Source organism: Myodes glareolus, chromosome 3 (assembly GCF_982192425.1).
Source record: "Myodes glareolus chromosome 3, mMyoGla1.1, whole genome shotgun sequence".
NCBI lineage: Eukaryota > Metazoa > Chordata > Mammalia > Rodentia > Cricetidae > Myodes > Myodes glareolus.
In genome coordinates, this window is record NC_142028.1 from 38,555,909 (window position 1) to 38,578,625 (window position 22,717).

Below are 22,717 nucleotides of genomic sequence, written 5' to 3' on the forward strand. Positions count from 1 at the left end.
ATCAACCAGGAAAGGATGGCTGACCAGCAAGCCCCAGGGACCTGACTGCCCTTACCTCCTCAGCACTGGGATGTCAAGGGCTGCCATTGTGCTTGACTGGTTTTTGTTTGTTTCATTTTTACACTTTTTTTATTTTTTTATTTTTTACATAGATAGATTTAGGGGATCAAACTCAAGTCCTTAAGCATAGCAAGAACTTTATCAACTAAGCCATCTCCCAGGCTGCTTTTTGTTATGTTTTGAGATAGAGCCTCAGGTAGCCCAGGATATCATGAGCTACTATCTTGGGCCTCCCATACCCTGTTGTCTTAGTTAGGATTTGTATTGCTGTGATAAAATACCATGACCAAAAGCAACTTGAGAAAGAAAGGATTGATTTCAGCTTACCACTCTCAGGTCACGCTCCATCAGCTGGGAGAAAACAGAGTAGAAACTCCAAACAGGAGCCTGGAGGCGGAGCTGAAACAGGCCCTTGAGGAATGCTGCTTGCTAGCTTGCTCAGCCTGCTTTCTTATATAACCCAGAATCACCTACCAGGGGTAGCATTACCCACAATGGACTGGGCCCTACCATACCAATCACTAATTAAGGTCAAGCTTATGGTGGAAGTGTTTCCTTTTCCCATATAACCCCAGGTGCATCAAGCTGACAGCCTGTGAATAAAGGATGCTCATCTCGAGTTACGGCTGCTGACTGGTGACTCTCTAGTAGGCTTTATAGTGGTGTCTGGGACGAAGAACCTGCAAACAAGTTTGGCATGTTTCTATGTATAAAGGAAGCAACTTCTTAGGAAAGTTGGAAGATGAAGAGCGGCTTCTAGAATAGCCCAATTTTTTGTTTTTCCAATGTACTGGTTTTTTGTTTGTTTTGGCAACTTATACAGGAATCAACCATGTCTTTTCCTGTCCCCCTCCACGTTCCCACTTCAACTAGTCAAGGATATAACACAGAGGTCGTAGGGACAGGATGGGAACACATGATTGACTGAGTGCAGCGTCCCACTTCCTCAGGATTGCTGATGAGGATAGGTGGCCAGTGACTGTCCTGGAAAGGAAGGACCCACTGTGTCAGAAGAAGCTCACTTATCAAATGTCCGCCTTTACCTGCACAGTGCCTAGCTTACTGCCACAGCACAACTGGAAATCCAGCTCTTTTTATTTAAGAAAAGCATTCAGACATCTCGATCCCTGGATCTAGGGCCAAGCCCTTCGCTGGCCATCCCACATCCTGGAAAACCAGTATGCCATGGGCAGTATGCCATGGGCAGAGCTGGAGAAGACAGCCTTCTAAGAGAATGTCAGTAGCAGGAGTACAAAGATGTGACTCCAGTGAGAGAAACCACACCCAAGATGGCCCAGTGTGCCCACTTCCAGGCACTGTGGGGAGACCTGCCTCCAGACATACAAATGCACACGTGCAGGGTGTTCACCATGGTAATGTTTATCACAGCAGGCAACTTAAAGAAGTCAAATGTGGGGCTGGCGATATGGCTCAATGGAGGAAAGCATTTGTGTCTAAGCCTAATGACCCAGGTTTGATTCCTAGGTTCTGTATGGTAGAGGGAATGATTTCTGCAAGTTGTCCTCTGACCCCCAGGTGTGTGCCTTGTTATATATACAAATAACTGCGGTAATAACTATAATTTAATAATTAAGTTTAAGACCTATAAGAGGTCAAGTGAGTAGAGTGTGGTCTCCCTATGTGACAGGGTTTTTCACCACCATTAGGAAGGAAGAAGACTTCTGGGAAGTAATTTGGAGAGATTTCCAGGATTTGTTGTTGAAGCTAAGGAACAAGTTTGTGTAGGAGACAATGGCATTCTGGGTAAGAAGTAGGGATCAGTAAAGAAGACAGACAGCTATTCCCATGTGTAGGGTGCTGGCTCAAGACCCCCACTAGAGAACAGGAAACCAACAGTGCTCAAGTGCATTTCTGAAATGCAGCATTTTTATTGACCCACATAGAAGATACATCCACCCATCCTCTGTAGATGACTCACAATGCTCAACGCAATGGAAATACCATATAAGTGGTGGGTAAACCACTGTTTAGGGAAGAGAGACAAAAAAACAAACAAACCAAGTTTGCATGGGTTCAGTGCAATAGAATCTCTTTAGTGGTGTGTGTGTGTGTGTGTGTGTGTGTGTGTGTGTGTGTGTGTGTATGTGTGTGTGTGTGTATGCACATGGAGGCCAAAAGTCAATATTAAATGTCTTCCTTCTTCATCTTCATGTGTTTGAGACCCAGCCCCTCACTGAATCTGGAGCTTGCCTATTGGCTAGCCTGGCTGACCTATGAGCTTCAGGGATTCTCCTGTCTGCCCCTCCTCAGTGCTGGATCGCACACACTACCACATCTGTCTTTTAATATGGATGCTACGGATCAAGCTCAGGAGCTCATGCTGTGTAGCAAGCCATCCACTGACCCATTTCCCTAACCCCCAGAGGCAACCTTCTCTTGAAAATACGTTCATTAGCTTTTGTTGAATCCACAAATGTGCAATTGTGAGTAGGGAATCCTGACTGCACATGCATTTGCTTATCTGCTGCAGAAGGAAACACAGTAGACAAGTCAGACTAAGAAAATGGTGATGTATGAGGTAAAATTGGGCCTTCTTGCTGAGAAACTTTAAATTTGGTTTTGGGGACTGAGGGGATGAGGGCCTGAGTTCAGATGCCCAGCATTCATGTAGAAGTCAGGCATAGCAGTAGGTTCTTAAAATCCTAGTGTTGGGGAGCCCAGACAAGTGGCTATCTGGGGCTCCCTGACCAGCCAGGCTAACTGAATCAGTAAGCTCCTAGGGTAACAAGGCAAGATTCATTACTGGAGATTGACTCCATGGGGTGTGTCATGCTGACCACAGGGACTCAGACAGACTTAGAGAGGCAGGGCTTCTAGTCTCGCTTTGCAGGTCCCATGTTTGTTACAGAAAGGAAACACCTTTGTGGTGTTTAAAGAAAAAAAAAGGTTACCACCTTACCCCAGCGTCTGTGTCACCACTAGCAGGGCACACATGGCATATGTGTCTCTATATTCTTGCCCAAAGTAGTCAACCTGAATCGAGTCATGAGGAAAATAAGAGAAAGCCAGAATGAGGCAGTTCTGTCTTCTACAAGACAGAAAGGACTACATCATCAAACACAAACTTAGCACTCAAAAAACATTGGCGTTTATTTTATATTGATAAAACCAAAGAGGTGGCCGGCCATCGAGCCAGGCATGCTAGCACACACCTTCAATCTCAGCATTTGGGAACAGAAGCAGAAGGATTGTCCCAAGTTCCAGGTCGTCCAGGGATACATGGAGACCATGTCTCAAACAAACAAAAAGAACAAACTGCCAACTACCAAATGAATTGTGGAAACTCAGAATAGCACTTGTGTTTTGAAAACAAAATTCCATGACAGACATAGTGGGTGGAGTTTGAATGTGGGCTGTGTACAGTGTTATTTTTGGAAGGATTGTCTCTTTCTTGGGTTAGATAAAGTTATCATTGTTAGCTGAGAATTTCCTGATTCTTAAGAGAAATGTGTTATGATGTCAAAAGTTCTCAAATCTTTGAGCCATGTATAATAAAAAGAAAACTCAGGAGATGGATGAGTAAAAGGTGATAGATGTGCATGATTGGATGCTTATCTCTTTTCTGAGGATTTGAATGTTTTCTAATAATAAATTCAAAGCATGCAGAGACTGAGGATCACAGGTTCTCAGGCTTGCCCCATCCTCTTCTCCTCCTATCCAGGCTGGCCAGGTCACCTCCTATTCCATCTGAGAACAGAGAATCTTCCAGTGTTGGAAAGAGATTTTCCTTCCTCACCAGCCTAATCCATTGTCTCCACACAGGTGAAGACCCCCTCGTGGATGACCAAAATGAGCGAGATATCAATTCAGTCGCTGGTGTTTTAAAACTGTATTTCCGAGGCCTGGAAAACCCACTCTTTCCTAAGGAAAGGTTTCAAGATTTGATATCTACTATTAGTAAGTATTTTCCAGGTGGACAACCCATTGACCCACAGGTCTTTATAGAAGTTGTGGGGCTGGCTCTTTATCCTGCCAGGCATGAGAGAGGGACACCATGGTCCTCAGAGAGCTCAAAGACCCAGCTGGATAGGTGACACAATGGACTGATGGACATGGTGCACTCATGGACAACAGAGCTAAGAGAAGAAGTATAGGGAAACCTGGGGTAAGAGTAGACCTAGGGGAGGGATGTGGGTAAGCCTTCCAAGAGGAGGGGGACACAGGGAGACCTAGAAGGGTTGGGGACAATGAACCCCTTGGGTCAACAGTGCATGGTGCAAGAGTTTGGTACAGTTGCAAGAGAAGTAGATCTGAACGTCTTTGTAGGACCCCACAGCTTTGTCTTTGGGTGACAGGGATCCATGGAAGGTTTAGGGATCAGGTCAGCAGACAAGAAAAATGGTGACAGTCAACTGACTGGGAGATTGTCTTTACACAGCTAGTCATGAGAGTGCTTGGCAGATGGAGGAGATTTGGCAGTTCCTGGGATGGGACAGAAGGAAGGCCATGCTTAAGCTCTCAAGTTTTCTTTCTTTGTTCATCACGTTTCTCAGTGTTTCCTTCCTGCTCATCTTTTAAGATCTATGCCAAACTCTAAACCAAACTCTAAATCCCAGTACACAGACTCCATGTCACTGACTTAGCCAGTATCATTAGACCAAATCCCCATAACTCAGATCCTTGTGCAGGACAATGGGTGGATAAGGAGGGAAATCCCAGCATGGATCATGACTGCGCCTGACCAAAGTCACATGGTGAGAGGGTCTCTTCTGTTCTGTCTATGGCTCTGAGTATGCCATAGAGAATCCTTCACACATCACCCTCCTTCCAAACGCAACGGCCAGGGTCATCTTTCGAAGCCTTTGTAAACAGAGTCTACCTGTCATTTGGTGGCACCCCTTGCACTTATTGAACAGTAGTTCCCCTTCTGTGCTCTTGATTTCCAGGGTTGCAGTTACCCCCCAGTTGACTGCAGTGCAGGGTTTTGAACAGGAAATCCTAGAAATACTAAGTTTTAAGTGACCTTCATCCCATGCACTACTCTAGCTGTTATCATTCATTGTTGACTGCTAGCACCTTCCTGTGTCTATTTCATGAGGTAAATTTTTCCAAAGGTGTGTATGTTGAAGGATATGATACAGATGGGTTCCCTGCCTTCGGCATGTCTTAGAACATAGCCCCGTGGTTACATATTTGTATGTTCTCTCCTAGTTATAACAAAGGACTGTCCATTTTTCTCATAACAGAGTGATAAAAATTCTTAAGGGCCAGAGAGGTGACTCAGAGGTTAAGAGTACTGGCTGCTCTTCCAGAGGTCCTGAGTTCAATTCCTGGGAACCACATAGTGGTTCACAACCGTCTATAATGAGATCTGGTGTCCTCTTCTGACCTGCTGGCAGAATGCTATACATATAATAACTAAATCTAAAAATAAATATCTTTAAGAACTACAATGTAGTTACTAACGAAAGAGGGGGTACCTAGTGTGGATAACTGACAGGTGGGCCTGGAGGACTTGTAAAGAGGCAGTGAAATTTATACAAAAAAAACTGACTGATATCTTACTTGGGTGAAGCTTCCTCCAACCAGGTCTTGAAGGTGAGCTAGAGGGATCAGTAACCCTGTTGAAATTTAAGGCAAACACCATCTCTTTGCATGCCCTCTACAGTCAGGGCATATGGGGGCTGCTGCCAGAATGGGCTTCCTTTTGCTGTACATCCCACGCAATGCCTTGTCAGGAAGCAAACACTCCAGCTTTGGCAATAACACCTCACGGAGAGGTGTGACTCCAGACAGTCTTCAGACCCCGGGGGAGGACAGTGGCCAGGAGTTGAAGCAGGCAAGAGTGTCTGTAGCTCTCATGTTGGCTGCTGAGGAGAGCAGCGGCTTTAAGGAGCTGGGCTCCTGTGAGGAAAACACCCCTGACGTGTGGCACGTTGGCCAGACACATGTCATCAGCACGCACTGCTTGTAGTTCCAGGCTGTCAACTCCATAGGTCCTGCTCTGTCTTGCAGGCCATAACACCAGCATTTGGCTTTCTAAGGTTCACCTGAGAACAGATCCCAGGTGAGATGCTTGGCATGTGCCAAGCCATCTCGTCAATAGGTCACTCAAGGAGCCTGTGTTAGCACTGTTCTTTTCTGAGTGACTGTGGTGTGCCAGGCCTATGCTGTGGCTGGTGCCTGCCACACATTACTAAACCTCCATCCCTGCCTGTGTCATCAGGACTCCAAGACTGCCAATGACAGAAACTTAAACTATCTGAGACCAAAGAACAGTGTATGTCAGTTCCTCTACCAGAACACTTTAGAGCCATCTGTTTTGGACGTCACATGTCCACTCTGGGGTTCATGTCACTCCCTTGATCCTCAGACAGGATGCTCTTTCCTGGCAGTCCCTAGCTGCTCCAGATTTTCTGCTACCCGAGTTCCAGGCACCTCTCTGTAGATTTCTCCACAGTCCTCCAGACCAGTTCAAAGAGGTTTTGAATAGGTTAAACCTTGCCCCCCCCACCCTCAGCCTGTCTTGTTCTAATTGATTCTGGCCAGGATCTCACACACTCACACAAATCTCAGCTGAGAGTAGAGTCCTCTTGACGGGTCCCTCTAGCTGATGGAGCAGGTGGGGGTCTGTCTGCTGCTTTGCTTTAAGGGTAATAGGCATCCTGAACCCTCTGTGCCTTACAGAACTGGAGAACCCAGCTGACAGGGTGCACCCAATCCAGCAGATCCTCATCACCCTGCCCCGCGTGGTCATCGTGGTCATGAGATACCTCTTTGCTTTCCTCAATCAGTGAGTACCTGGCCTGGGGAGCCCTCTGTGACTGGCCTCGCCTCCTGGGGGAGGGGTGTCCCAAGGTTCTTAAGAACACTACTGTGATAAATTAGAATATAGGACCACCTTCCTGCATTTGTGTGGAGTCCCACTTTCCCCCACAAAAGAAAGAAAGCATGGGGGAGGATTTGCCTTTTGGGTGAACGGTGGATACCTGCTCTCTCCTAGCCTTTCCCAGTACAGTGATGAGAACATGATGGATCCCTACAACTTGGCCATCTGCTTCGGGCCCACCCTCATGCACATCCCTGATGGGCAGGACCCTGTATCCTGCCAGGCGCATGTCAATGAAGTCATCAAAACCATCATCATCCACCATGAAGCCATCTTCCCCAGCCCACGGGAGCTAGAGGGACCCGTGTATGAAAAATGCATGGCTGGAGGGGAAGAGTACTGGTAAGGCACCCTTCCTCTTAATATGACGTTAGCACCATCCAATCCTTGTTAGGAACAGTCAGAAGCCTTCCAATTTTCTCATTACACTAGGGTCCGTGGACCGTACAAAGTTTTCCACGCAAACTTTGCCATAGTCCCGCGTTAGCGACAGATACATCAGCCAAGATTGTGTAAGTTGCAAGGAATAAAACACACCTTCAAATAGCTGAAGCCAAACGTGCATTGACTTTACTGAAATATCGAGGGCCGTGTCTTCCGGTGTAGCTGGGTGCAGAGGCTCGGCTGTTGTCATCAGGACCTGGCCCTGCGGTTTCCTACCCTGGCCTTGCTTACTTCTGTGCTGGCTTTGGCTTCTCACTTCATGGCTGTAGCCATGCGAAGGTAGCCAGCGAGCCCTTCCAGTTCCGTCACCCATCCTCTGCAGCCCCAACAGAAGAAGAGCTTCTCTTTCCCAGACGTTCCTTTAGGAAGTTCTCAGGAGTTGTTCTGGGGGCTCCATTTGAGTCTGAGGAGCTCTCATAACGTGGTGGCTGGTCAGGTGTGAGGTCTATCTCAGGAAGCAGAAGAGTGGGTGTCCCCACAATGGACCTCAACAGCTGAAGTGATACCCCTGTCACCAACCTCTCCCATCCAGGAGTTCTCTCTTCCAGAGCTTCATGTCTTAATGTCCCACCTCAGGTCAGCGATCACTAGTGGCTTGCTCTCCTAGCTGCTATGACTCCCTGTATCAGGAGAAACAGTTAAGAGCCTTTTCGGAACCAGGCCTGGCTGCCTTCCCCAAGCTAAGCCTGAGAGAGAGAAGATGACTTTGTGTTTAAATTGTAGTGGAAGAGTGACCACAGACAGTGCCAGCATTTCAGATGTTTCAGGAAACTAGGGTGAAGGGAAGTTTTCACACTGAAGCAATGACAGAGAGGTTCGGGATATAGCCCTGTGGTAGAGCATATACTCCCTGTATGGGAGGTCCTGATTTGGAGCCTCAGCACCAAAACAGAACAAAAACGATCCCTGTTGGGGCTGGAGTGATGGCTCAGCAGCCGAGAGTACGAATTGCTCTTACAGTGGATCCTACTTCAGTTCCCAGCACCCAGCTCACAACTGCCTGAACTCCAGCTCCAGGTGACCTGATGGCCTCTCCTGCCCTCCACAGATACCTGAGCGTGTACACACACACACACACACACACACACACACACACACACATATCCTCCCCACCCTCCACCCCGCATACAAATAACTTTTAAGATGAAATAAAGTTTTAAGGTAAATGTTTAAGGAAACAGGTATGCTTACCCCGATTCAGTATCACCCAATGTGTGTATTTATTGAATGATCACATGACACCCTACAAATGTGTAATTTGTCTGCTTTTTCTACCAATTACATTTTTAATTAAAAAGGAAGCTCGGAGTGGGGGATCCAAAGAAGAGAAAATTACTAAGCATGCTGCTTGAGACAAGTCAAATGTTCCAGCTGTTACGTTGTCCCCAATCGAGGTCAACACAACATTACACTTTAGTCTCTCTGCCACTTAAGGGAACTTAGGCATTTCAGTTGGTATTATTTATCCAAATCTAGTCTTGAACTTGTGTTCCTCCTTCCTCAGTAAGTGCTGGGATTGTAGACTTGATCTCTCATGACCAGTGGGAATTTGGGTTTTTGATTAAAGGATGCCTGGATGCTTCAATTGCATCCCTTCTCTAGGGTTACTAGGCAACTGCTTCAAAGAATTCTGTCTGTCTCAGTGCACATTCTTCTCCAAACAGACATGAAGGGCCACAGGGTATCTGGTCACAGTGGCCTCTGGTCGCAGCTCTCTGTCCTAACACTGCAAAGGACCCACATACAGATAGAAAAGCACAGTTTCAGCATAATACACATTTCATAATTACACATGCACAATACACACTCACCACGTTGACACTTTTCTTCATTTTCCATGAGACTGGAAAATTAGCAATCACATGGTCATTTTGAAAGTATTTTCAAAACTAAGAAGGGAAATGAAGGTCTGAAGGTCTCAGTGTAGTGGATCAAATCCATTCGTTCAGCAGTGCCATTCCCTCCACCCAGCATCCTCTGGGGACTGGATCTTCAGGTGGCAGGGATGGTGCCTGGGCTAGAGGAGCTTCAGTGGGAGGAGTGTTAAGAGGACCAGAGGCAAGTTAGTTCAGAGGGGGCCCCTGAGCCAATCACAGGCTGCCAGGAAAGGCTTCCCAAGGAGGTAAAGAAAGATCCAAGCCAGCAACCTAAACTGGGGCCAGTTCACAAAGGACTAGGGCAAGAAAGTCTGAGGCCTGAAACACTCAGCAGAGTGAAAAGTGTCTAGGTTTGAGGGTGGGGTGTGTGACAGGAGAGTAGTGAGGTGCCAGGCTGCATAGATCAGCGGGAGACCGGTTCTGATGCCCCTAATTTGGATTTAATCCTGGTGGCAATGGGGAATTTTTCACAATATTGTCTCTGTCCCTTTTTGTTCTTTTGAAAACAGTCTCAGGTAGCCCAGACTGGCCCCAAACTCATTATATAGCCGAAGCTCACTTGAGCTTCTGATCCTCCAGCCTTTACCTACTGAGAGCTGGAATTACAGGCATGCACTACTAGGTCAGGTTCGTGTGATGCCGGAGAGAGAAGGCAGGCCTTTGTACACGCTAGACACTACCAGCTGAGCTGCCTAAAGCTATTTTTTTAATGGCATCGTAAATGCCACCTCGTATTAAAAGCCATCTAGATCACTCTGTGTTGGTCCCCTCTCCTGCTCTCATCTAGGCCTGTTTCTTATAAATCATTATTTCATCGTGCAACTGTTGTATGCACTGGCCCCATTACGTGGGCTGTTTGCTCTCCCTAGAATGTGAGCAGTGAGGTCAGGGACCTGGTCCACTTGATTTTTCATTGTGTCCTTCCTACTTAACACAGTGGAATATAGTAGAACCCAGTTAATAGCTTGATGGAAACCTGGCACACACACATACAGACACACACACACAGAGAGACAGACAGACAAACACACACACACACACACACACACACACACACACACACACTCCACGAAGAGAGCCCTGGTCTTCAGATACTTGCAGTTTCCCACTGCCGTCTGAATCTCATTGAGCACTTAAGCATTTCACACGGGCTACTATACTTGAGACTGTATTCGTCGATACTGAACTGAAATCTATGTAGCCCACGGTTCTGAAAAACTAAGTATACCACATGTAATGAGGGCATTCATGCTAAATCATCCCATGGTGGAAGGCAGAGGGAAAGAAAGTGTGAGAACAAGCAAGAGAGCCCTGAGGGATCAGGGCTAACACAGTAAGTCTGCTCTCATGTAACTAGCTTTGATCAACACCAGTTTCTGACAACACAGCCCCTGTGGTCTAATCATCTCTGCTTACACTGTACCTCCAAACATGGTGATATTGAGGGCAATGTTTTCAATACACATACTCAAGCCTTTGGCAATCTAATCCATCCCAGAGCTAGGGTCACTAAGGCAGTATTCAGGAAAGTCCCAACAAGTCCTCTTCCTATGTTTGCTTGCAGTGATAGCCCACACAGTGAGCCAGGGACCATTGATGAAGTTGACCATGACAATGGCACAGAACCTCATACCAGTGACGAAGGTGAGTAGGGGGAGGGTCTAGGCCAAAAGACCCACAGGGATCTCTCACGCTTACTCAAGCCAATCACAGTGCCAGTACCCACAGCCCCACTGCTCCAGGTAGCACAGTGGCCCTTCAGCATGGAGAGGGACTCAGAAAAGGCTTAATGCATGCCTTGGGTCCCAGCATAGGCCCACATAGAGCAGATCCTGGTAGGGGCTATACATTTACTACACACCACTCCTGGCCCATGACATCCTCTGTGTGTCCTGCTTGGGTCAGTAAAAATCCTCAGAGACAAGTGTCTAAGAGGAAAGCATCCCCTGTCCCTCTGCTGTTCCTGGCCCCAGCTCAAGGATCTGCTTTGCACCAGGCCTTTGCTGGGACCTGGTGATGAATGAGGAGGTCCTCAAGGAGTTTCCGAACTCTCAGCAGATTTCAACAGATTGGAAGCAGCTATCAAAGAACAGATTGACAGTGTGAGCTAAAAGGGACCTGCTCATATAGGGGCACCTGAGAATTGCTGCAATAGTGTGGGGTGTGGAGAGAAACAGAAGTGTATGTGTGGGTGGGGGGGGGATCTACCTGATTCCGCTCTTCCTGCCGGATGCTGGTTTTCATAGAAATTGGACCACCCAGATGAGCAGTCTGAGTTAAATGGGCTCAGGCATCCTTACCCACTAAGGCATAGTAGGCAGAGTCTAGGTCAGAAATCTCACAGGGGCTCCCATGCCTCCTGGAGCTGGCCACAGGACTAGTCTCCACAATCCTACAGCTATCCATGCACCATAGCTACCCTTCAGTACATGAGGACCCATGGAGCTGAGGGGCATCACTAAAACCTCCTATCTCCTGGAAAAGCAGCAGTAAATATTCTGACTTTAGGTCTGTTGCTCATTTTAAATTTGTCTTTTTAGTATTGAGTTGTAACCACTCTTTACATATTCTAAATATAAGTTTCTTATCTTGAATGTGATTTTCAAATGTTTTCTTCCATTATGAGACTTGCTTTCCAAATGTTGTCCTTTGAGGCACAAAAGGTTTTAATTTTGATGGAGTCCAAGTCATCCTGTTTTTATTTTGTTGTTCATTGGTTTGACTATATTCATGAAGGCCCTTGTCTTGCCTTGTTTTTTGCAAGGTGTCTTATAAGGGTGGGGTAAGGAGGAAGGTGGAGGGAATAGGAGGATGGGGAGGGAATGGGAACTAGGATTGTTATGTAAAATTTAAAAAGATAGTTTTCTTTTTAAAAAATATAAAATAGAAATAATTTAAAAATTACTGTGATAAGATACCATGGCCAAGGCAACTTTTAGAAGAAAGTTTATTTGGAACTTACAACGTCAGAGGTCTAGAGTCCATCCCACCCCCCACCCCCCAAGTGATAGACCTTCTCCAACAAGGCCACACCTCATATTCCTTCCTAAACAGTTCCACTAACTAGGCACCAACTATTCAAACATAACAAACCCATGGAGGCCGTTCTCATTTCAAACCGCCACACAGAGAAAGCCGCCAGCGGTTTCCCACCAGATGCATTATTACCTGTCAGGGTCTTTCTTTCTTCCTTCCTTTCTTCCTTCCTTCCTTCCTTCCTTCCTTCCTTCCTTCCTTCCTTCCTTCCTTCCTTCCTTCCTTCCTTCCTTTCTTAAGTGTCTGTGTGTGACTGTATTTTCATGCATATGTGTGCATATGTACTCGTGCCTGGCACACACATGAAGACTAGAAAAGGGCTATTGGGTGTCCTCCATGATCACTGTTTCTTTGAGGCAGGATCACATATTTTCTTCTGGACCAGAAGCTAGTAAGCCTCAGTGATCATTCTCTCTTCATTCGTCTCAGAGTTGAGATCTCAGGTGTGTTGCCAGGTGCCTGACTTGTCTCATGGATGCTGGGATCTGAACTCCAATTCTCATGATCATACAGCAAGTGCTCTTAATGGCTGAGCCATCTCTCTCACCCAGCAGTGAAGTTTTCAGATGTGCATTTATCAAGTCAAAAATGCGCCCTTCTGTTCCTGTTTTTCGGAAGTGTTTTGCTTGGAAAACTTGTTAATGTTTGCCAAATGCTTTTCTTCATCTTTTGAGATGATCATGTCAATTTTTCTTTTTATTTTATTGACAAGAAGAGTTGAATTTTTAGATGTTAAACCAATTTTACATTTCTGGGATAGACTCTTCTCAGGTATGGAGAACAATTCCTTTTACATATTTCTGCATACAGTTTGCTAATATTTTGTAGAGAAAAATTTCATCCATATTCATAAGAGATGTCAGCCTACAGTTTTCTGGTGATATATTCCAGGTTTTGTGTTAGATAATACTTGCCTCATGAAATGGGTCGCCAAGTGTTTCCCTGTCTTGTGGTTTTTGGAAGATACGGTGAATAATTATTATTGTTTCAATGTTTGGTGGAATTCAGAAATGACGCCTGATGGGGCTGGACATTTCCTTCTGAGCAGGTGCTTTGGTAGTTAGTTCATGTTCTCGGAGACTCATTCAGGTTTTCTATTTCTTTTTATAAAATGTATAAACATGTGCATGCATGATGGGCAGGCACACGCATGGTGTGGTATGCATCTAGAAGTCAGAAGACAACCTTCTCCTTCATCTTGTTGAGACTTCTTGGTTTCTCTTGTTTCTGCCACTGCGTGCTACGGGCATTCAGGCCTGTAAACTTCTGGGTGATTCCTATGTCTGTCCTTTCCATCTTACCACAAGAGTGCTGGATTACAGATGTGAACCACTGGATCCAGCTTTTTTCCCCCTACACTGTTTAATAAGGTCATCAGATTGGTATAGCAAGCACTTTTACCCATGAGTCATCTTCCTGAACCCGGGTGTTCTGTTTTTTGGTTTTTCCATTTGTTTATTGTGGAAGGGGTGGTTATATCATGGCTTATGTCTGTGAGGCTGAAGGACAGCATGCAGGAGTTGGTTCTCTCCTTCTATCATAGAGGACTCAGGAATCAAACACGTTGTCGGGCGTGGTGACAAGCACCCTTTCCTGTTGAATCATCTCACTGACCCCAGATGTTCTGTTTCTCAAGTCCGTTTCAGGAGTCTACGTTTGTTTTTTTTTAGGAATGTGCCCATTTCATTCTCCTTAATTTAATTTGTTGGCATATAATCATTGGTAATATTTTTTATGATACCCTTTTTCCTCCAAAGTAATGACATTAATGTTCCTCTTTCATTCCTGATTTTGCATTTTATTAATGTGATTTTCTCTCTTGTTTTCTTAGTTTATTTAGCCAAACATTGGTTAATTTCTCAAAGAAACAGCTTGGCCCTTGTCTGTTTTCCTAGTCTCTGTCTCATTCAGTTCTACTCTAATCTGTATTGTTCCCCTCTCCCCTCTTCTTGCCTTAGTTTGCACTTTTTTTTTCAAGACAAGATTTCTCTGTGTAATAGTTGTCCTGGGTCTTGCTTTGTAGGCCAGGCTGGCCTCGAACTCACTGAGATCTATCTGCCTCTGCCCTCCCAAGTGCTTGGATTAAAGATGTGCTCCACCACCACCCAGCTTAGTCTGTGCTTCTAGTGTCTTTAATTTTTTATATTTTAATTTTTTTTAGTTTATGTGTATGTGGTTTTGCCTGCATGTGTGCTTGTGTGCCATGTTCATGCAGTGCCCTTGGAGGTCAGAAGAGGGTGATAGGTCATTTGGAGTTGAGCTGAGTTGTAGGTGCTGGGAATTGAACCCAGGTCCTCTGGAAGAGCAGCCTGCTCTTAACCACTGAGCCATCTCTTTAGCCCCTATACTTCCTGTTTTTTAAGGTGAAGGCAGAGGTTACTGATTTAGAATTTTTCTTTTAAGTATCCTGTCATTTGCATCTCAAATTTCCACCCGAGCTGTCGCTACACCCATGAGTTTTGGTTGTGCTGTGTCCTTATTTTCATTCACCATTTGGATGTTTAAGAACCCCTGAAAGCGTCGTGAGCGAACAGAACTGGAGAGCTAGTCCTACAGGCAGCGCGTGGTACTTCTGTGGAAGTGGACAAGAGAGAAGGGGGCTCATGGGCGGGGGTAGGATGTATGCTGAGTTGTAGAAGGAAAAGAAATTTCCTCAAACACATACACACACACACACACACACACACACACACACACGCAACTCAGGCTAGCCTCCCTCTCCTGTTATCCTGCGTCCACCTCCCAAGCACTTAGATTACAGGTATGCATTACCACGCTTAGCCAAACTGGTTTCCATAATCATGCAATGGAAAACATGGATCTGGCATGCCAGCTCCCTGTGGACGTTTTATATTTGTTCATTTATTTGATTTTTTATGAGATAGGTTATTGCTGTATAGACCAGGTTGGTTACAAACTCATAGTCCTCCTAGAACCCTGAGATTTCAGGTCTGCACCACTGAGCCTGGTACTCGCTGGACACCCTGAGAAGTTGCATGGGTTGCCTAATATTGACAGTGGGGAGGAGTCTGAACCTAGAGGGCTGATCCCAAGCCCCAGACCACCTGTGCTTATCAAGCCTGCTGCCTATCTTCCTCACGGAGGCCCAGGCTGCCTGAGTCTTGGGCCACCCCTCCCACCTCACAGATGCTCTTTCTCTTGATTTTCTTTCAGAAGTGGAGCAGATCGAGGCCATCGCCAAGTTTGACTATGTAGGGCGGTCCCCTCGTGAGCTGTCCTTCAAAAAAGGGGCCTCATTGCTCCTGTACCACCGTGCCTCAGAGGACTGGTGGGAGGGCCGTCACAATGGTGTGGATGGACTCATCCCTCATCAGTACATAGTTGTACAGGACATGTGAGTGAGAACTGGGGCCTTCTGTAAAGAATGAGGTAATAGATTAGTAATGTCTGGAAGGGACAGTCGAAGGGGAATACTGGGTTAGATGTTGGCAATTTGTTCTCCCGGGATCAATATCAAATCTTGATGATCTCTAATCATGTTTTTTTTTCCCCCTAAATCTCTCTGAGTACAAATCCACAAAAGAAATATGCACATTGTTCATCCTTTAGGCTGCCATCCAGACCCATGAGCCACAACCAGGGCACTCACCATCCAACATGGTCACTAGCATCCCATAGCCTTTCATATCCCTCCACTATCCTGAGCTGTCCCTGCAGCCAGAGATCAGCCCTTCATTCCAGATGTGACCTTCTCAGGGAGTGGAGAAACACAAACATCCCGTTTTCCTTTAACCAGGTGTCATTTTTAACAATTTAAGGAGTTAAAAACGCTATACATTCCAAATATCTGGCACTGTCAGAAAGTTAAAGAAGTCGGGATTTTGTGTGAGGTCTTTCCTAGGCTCTCATCCCTTCCAGCTTGGATTGGCTCAGCCGAGCTGACCTGTCCTGAAAGCAGTCGTGGAGCTAAACTGCACAGGAGGGGAACCCTAAGCCTATGTTGTGATGCAGGGGAGAAGGTTCTGAGCTTGAACAAAGGCCAAGCAGAAGAGAAAGGGGATGCTGTAATAGAGGGCCACCGTCCAAGTATCCTGCACCCCAGATAGGGAGGTACGGGATGGAGGTAGCTCTTCCCTCCTTGACTGACTCTGAACCACTTTGCATGAAGTCATAGGAAACTCAGCATCCTGTGCTAGGAGACTCAGCACTCAGCAGCCTGTGCTCAGCTTGTAGACTCCAACACCCATTTTCTCCACCTTGTCTCCATCATAGAGAGGGTCTAGGAGAGAGAACACGCTAGAAAAGGGGAAAGAAACAGTGGAATAGGGACTGAATCCAAAGAAGCCACCCATGAAAGAGCCTAGCTATCGGAGCATTGTGGTAGGCATGTGTGGAGGGAAGGTACTCAGTCTGGGCTGCTGGTACAGGCAACCATAGGTGTGTGCAGACAGCTTTGGAGGAGCTCTGGGCCTCCTGGGCTTTCCTGCAGAGGGCGGGGACCACCTCCAATTCACGTCTCTCTTCTCCCCAGGGACGATGCCTTCTCCGACAGCCTGAGCCAAAAGGCTGACAGCGAGGCCAGCAGTGGACCACTGCTGGATGACAAGGCCTCCTCCAAGAATGACCTCCAGTCCCCCACAGAGCACATCTCTGATTATGGCTTTGGGGGGGTGATGGGCCGGTAGGAAATGCGGGTTCATTTTTATCCCACTAGCACCCCATTTGTCTGCGTGTGTGTGAACTGGGGGAAGCAAGAGGGGAGGAAGGGGAGGAGGAGACTCTCACAGCTCCTTGATTCTGCAAGCCATGACCCTGCGTACAGCTGGGTGGGCTGGCTGGGATGGCCCAAGGATTCCAGGTGTGAACCGGCCCAGCTTTGATGTGTGGGGGGTGTGAAGGAAGAGGAAGACCTATGCTGGCATTGCAGATCTTCTTATTTGCAATAATAATCATAGCCCAGACTGTCTTAAAATTTTAATATAATAACGAGAGAGAGATACACACACGCATGAGAGAAAAAATTGGCGAGTGTTTTACCTTCTCTCTCCAGCTCCTGCACCGCCTCCCAGCTGTCTGTTATTACACAATATTTTGAAAATGTAAAGCTCCCACAGTTGTCCCCGATCCCTGAAACACACCACTTAAACAGAGAGTTCACACCTTCATCTGTGAAAGTTGATACCCGACTCCACCTACCTGCTTGGTGGGAGGAGATATGCCAGTTTCTTTACTGAGCCTGGGTTGTGTCACGTGACCCATATACCAACCAGGAGCTGTGCAAGTCATCCAGGGAACTGGAAGAGAGAAAAAGCTGCCAGTCTCTCTCTCTGCTTCATCCCACACCCCTTGTTCTCTTAGAACGTCAAAGTCTGTGCCCCATCCACCTGCTGCAGCAGAAGGGTCATGTGATCAGCTCAGTCTTTGCAGAGAGAGCAAGAGACTCCCGTGGCAGCATACATGGGGGCACTAAGAATTTATTTTAGTTGAGGTCCTGAGTCCTCTTTTTAGTGATGTTTACTCAGTTCAGCTTTGAACACTGCAAGATGATAGGGTCCATGGGTGGGGAAGCCGAAGGCTGGGTCCGTAGATGAGGATGGCACGGTCCCCGGTTCCTAGGAGGACCATACCATCTCCTGCCTCTCTCCTCCTCACCTTCTTCCCTCTATGGGACTTTTTCTTCTCTTTCTCAAAACCTTTTCCTCCCCAACACCTTTGCTTTGGTCCTACTGGGGCACCCGCAGGCTTGCTTAGCTTTGCTGGGGCAGAGGGTTTGAATTGCCACTAATCCAATGGAACTTGGCCCATTTCCAGCCTCTGTCCCTCCCTCCCCTCATCCACATCCAGCCTTCCCTCCCCTCACGAAGGTCTCTGTACCTTGGGTGACCTCCGTAGGACACAGCAGTCTAAGTTATTTTCAAACCCACCCCAATTTGGGCAGATGAGGGATAGTCCATCGATGTATTCACAGAATGAATTTGGAGAGAATACAGGAAACCTTGTGGCAGACATGGGTCAAAGACTTGTCCTACTGACTGTCACTCGTACCCTTTTACACCAGTAGAACCCCAGAGGTGGATAAAGTACCCATAGACACAGGTGCAGGTGTGTTCACTCTTCAGTGACCTATTTCCCAAGATCTGGGAAAGTTGTATAGAGAGCCTTGCTCTTGGGAGTTTGGTGGGTGACAATGGTGAGCAGGTGTTTCATTCCCAGGGTTCCCCTCCTTACTGTGCTTACTGTGGCCTTTGGGTACAGTCAAGCCTCATTGTTTCAAACCAGCTAGAGTCTGAAAGGCTTCAGACTATATATACACGACCACAGCTAGCTACAGCATTTCCATTTTGGAATCTTCCTGCCGGGACCTGACTTAGAATTTGGTTTACAGGTCAACTAGCCTGGCTCCCACTCTCGGCTCTCCTCCCTGGGCCAAGTTACTCTTCCCCTTTAGGGCAGGTGTCACAGGTCTGAGCTGGCCCTTTTTATCACCAAATTGTATGGTCTGGCTGAATGAGGCTTCACTGTGCTACCTGCTCTAGATTAGCTTGTAGCTGTGGCTTGGAGGGTTGGCTGGCCCATTCCGAGACTGGCGAGGGTTGACTTCTGCCCCATGCTCCCTGCCCCTGGCTCCTTTGCAGAGTGCGACTGCGGTCTGACGGAGCGGCCATCCCCAGGCGCCGAAGCGGGGGCGACACACACAGCCCACCCCGGGGCTTGGGTCCCAGCATAGACACGCCACCCCGAGCTGCTGCCTGCCCCAGCAGCCCCCACAAAATCCCTCTCAGCCGTGGGCGGATTGAGAGCCCTGAGAAGAGGAGGATGGCGACATTCGGGAGCGCTGGCAGCATCAACTACCCCGACAAGAAGGCACTGGCAGAAGGGCTCTCCATGAGGTCGACTTGCGGCTCTACCCGGCACAGCAGCCTAGGGGACCACAAGTCCCTGGAGGCTGAGGCCCTGGCAGAAGTAAGGGCCCCACAGAAAGCAGTTAGGCCAGTTAGACACTCAGTGGGACAGAGGGTGGGAACTGCTGAGTGGGCAACCATAGTGGCTTTGGTACAACTTGAGACTGAGCCAAACAGCCAGACAGTGAATCTGGCTTCCTTTTCATGCCACTAGCAAGAGCTCCGATAAAGACTGGAAGACTCCCCCCACCCCTGCCCAGTGTCCAGGTAGAAGAGAGGGTAGCCCGTTTATGGGGCTGAGGCAATGGCAGACTTCTCCACAAGATGCTAAGATTGAATTCATGTATCCACCAATGCATGAATCCATCCATCTTTCATTTATTGCCCTATTCATTTATTGATGAGTCTTGATTGAGCATCTGTTGTGTGACATTCACCACGCACAGTGGAGTGCAGTGGAGACCTGATGTACTTTGGTCTTGCCCACATGAGCTTATAGTTAAGCAGAACTGCCAACCCAACATGGCAGCTGGGCTGGGTGTCCTTAATGAGCAGGGGAGGGCATATCATATTTCGAGCGTCTAGCATTTGGAAGTCATTCCTTGGAAGGGTATGACCCAAGACCCAAGATGGACAGGACTAAATAGCTGAGGACAATGAAAATATTCCAGGCTCTTCTGGAGTCTTTTCTGTTTGGATGATTTCCACCCCCCCCCCATTGGCCAGATGAACAGAATCAGTTTGTTTACCAGTTCACATCACTGGTTGGATCTGTTTTTTGCATCAAATTCCCAGAAATTTCCCTTTTTATTCTCTTAGCTGCAGTTTTGAGGTTCCATTATAGACCTCCCTCAATGTTGTCTCTCATTTAAGAGATAATAGTCAGGGACTATAAGAGACAACAGACAGAGACTAGCAGATCCTGTGGGCTGCAGGGAATCTGCTGTGCTGATAGCCTTTTTGAATACCCTTCAGAAGGGGATGCAGTGAGCATGTAAGCTTCTGAGCATGTCCTTACGAGACTCTAGAGAAGCTCCTCAGGGAACACCCTGGCTGGAAGCAATGCACCAGCATCTAGAACTCTACACATGGCGTTTACCTCATATCCTGGTGCCCGTTTTCAGGAAGTCCTTGGAGTTGATACCTTGGCATGGACCAAGCAGAGGAGACAGCCAACCTGGCCTTCCATCCTTGAAGGCTAGTCTCTTGAGAACCATCACCCTAGTACCCAGCATCTTCCAAAGACTGCTATCACAGCAAGGCAGGGCCTTCCTAAAACTGGCTCAGAGTCCTTTACATGGACAATCAAATGCAGACAGGGGCACTGTGCCAAATGCATCAAAGACTACTACATGATGCCGGTGGAGTGAGTGGAGTCGGAGCATCATCTATGCTGTGGTACTCACCAAGTAGAAAGACATTCTTACAGACTTTTTAGAACCTTGAAATAGTTTGCTGTGCATTGTGGATCTCTGGCAAAAGCAGGGTATATTGTATCTCCAGCCTTCTGTAGTTTTTCTCCGAGGAGCATTTTGCTAGCCTAACTCAGCAAACACTTAGCAATGCTATCTATGTTGTCAATATACTTGCCCTCTCTAGCTGGATAGTGCTTTTCATGGGTTGAAGTGAAACTGATGCTCATGGAAAACAGTCAAGAAGACACTGGACAGCTACCCACTTGCCCAGCTTCATCTGTGAGGAGCCCTTGACTTTGTTGGAGTCAAAGGGGAGGTGGTGTGGAGAACCCCAAATAGCAGACGGAGTCATCCTAGATTATCTGGTCTCCCAAGTGCCCTGAACAAAGTAGATATGAAGCCCAGGTAAAGAGGCTATTTTGGAAATCTGCAATACTGTCATCCAAAGTGGGGAGGAGGTGAAAACAAGTTCCTTCCCAACTGTGTCCCAGTCCCCACTGCCTCTCTGCAGCTTCACCTGGCAGACTTACGCATCCCCCATCAGACTAATGCAAGACTGCAGTCTAAACCCCTCAGCCCACCTTTCTCTGAGCTTTTTCTGTCTTTCCCATTCACGCTCTACCAGGGATGGGGAGATAAGAAAATAACATTTTAGTTATTGACAGTTTTACCTTTCAGCTCCCATTATATTGGAACAGATGTTGGGGGACAGGGAATTGTGGGGACAATAGGAGACTAAGTCCCAGAACAGTGGTGGAGGCTCTGGTGACCCTGCAAGTACAGTACCCTGTGTACAGTAGACAGAAGAGCCCTTCCTTCAGGGTTCCCCACAACTAAGCCTATGAATAAAGATTCTCCTGAAGGCCCCTTCTTAAAACTGCCAGCACAGTGGGCAAAGGGCTAAACATGATGGAGAAATGTAAAGGCTGGGTGTTAGTCATTAGCAGGATACAGAAAGCAAATGGGATAGACCGGAATAGTGAGGTGAGCAAGAGGCTGGTTGGGGATATGCCCTGGGCACATTGGAGACTGGCAGAAAGCAGGCTACCTGCAGATCCAGAAAGGACAGGATGAAGACTCCGATGGTAGCTCCAGGCTGCAGCCCCATCTGTCTCCTCAGGGCCATGCATTTCTTTCAGGGCTGGCCTCAAACTGCTAAAGAGCGAGCATCCCTTAGTAGCCAACATTGCTCAGATTGGGCATGGCACCTGCAAGTAAAGGTTTAAGCCAGCTCCCCTGTTGTGTCCTCCATGGGTTCTGGGTCAGATCAGCCTGAGAGCAGCCACTCTCACATCCACTGGATGTGGAGACGGTTTTTAAAAGCCCAATGAAGAAGGGCTCTTGCGCTCTGAGGAGTTGGGTGGCCACCATCTGGTCATCTGCAGAGCGTCGTGTTCATCTTCTCACCGCCTCTTCCCAGCAAATGTGGGCTTTCCACGGATGGACACAGTGCAGTTCAGAGTGGCTGCTGCTCGCCCAGATCCCCCAGCTCACCCAGCTTGTAGGTCAGTGCTTTCTTCCAGCCCCAGCCCTGCCCTGGATTGGCATACAAGGATGCAGCTGGCCTGGAGTGCCTCCCATCTGTCACCTGAAGTCTTCTCTTCCTGATGAGCCTGCAGATACAATGATGCCCTGTGTGCCATTTAAACTTCCCCCACTTTTTAAACAAGAAATGAGCCTTTTAGGTCACAATGCTGAGAGGAAAGTGGTCTTCCTGTCATTTTAGGGTGCACTCCGTGTGTTCTGTAGGTAGTCATTTCCCTGTGGGTAAGGATTTCTTTTCATTTTAAAAACTGACTACAGCTCCTCAATTCTATATGGTAGAGTGTGAAGTCTCGCAGTATCTGTGTTGTTAAAATGAAGGACTTCCATTTTTTTCATTTGATTTCATGTATGGATGTTTTGCCTACATGTATATGTGTACCACATCTGTGCAGTGCCTATGGTGGCAGACAAGGGTGACAGATCCCTGGGAGATACTGGAGGTACAGCCTGTTACAAAGCCACTGTGTGGGTGCTGGGAATCGAACCTGGGTCCTTTAGAAAATCAGCCAGTGCTCTTAACCACCAACCCATCTCTCTACCTCTAAAAGGAAGGCCTTAAAAAAACAAACAAACAAACAAACAAACCAATGGCAAAAGCAGAGATTTTTGGAGCCAGACTCCTGACTT

General features: G+C 47.2%; 1 protein-coding gene across 4 annotated transcripts in view; it reads left to right on the forward strand.

Annotated features, from left to right (window-relative positions):
* Srgap3 (SLIT-ROBO Rho GTPase activating protein 3) overlaps window positions 1-22,717 on the forward strand; it is a 229,499-nt gene that overhangs the window by 201,106 nt on the left and 5,676 nt on the right. For all 4 annotated transcript variants that reach the window (XM_087904445.1, XM_048438547.3, XM_048438548.3 and 1 more), the window contains 7 exons: window positions 3,844-3,978; window positions 6,709-6,814; window positions 7,025-7,252; window positions 10,796-10,875; window positions 15,442-15,622; window positions 16,760-16,909; window positions 18,864-19,191. In XM_087904445.1, coding sequence (XP_087760571.1) covers window positions 3,844-3,978; window positions 6,709-6,814; window positions 7,025-7,252; window positions 10,796-10,875; window positions 15,442-15,622; window positions 16,760-16,909; window positions 18,864-19,191 — 1,208 coding nt within the window. The remainder of the gene's footprint in view (window positions 1-3,843; window positions 3,979-6,708; window positions 6,815-7,024; window positions 7,253-10,795; window positions 10,876-15,441; window positions 15,623-16,759; window positions 16,910-18,863; window positions 19,192-22,717) is intronic.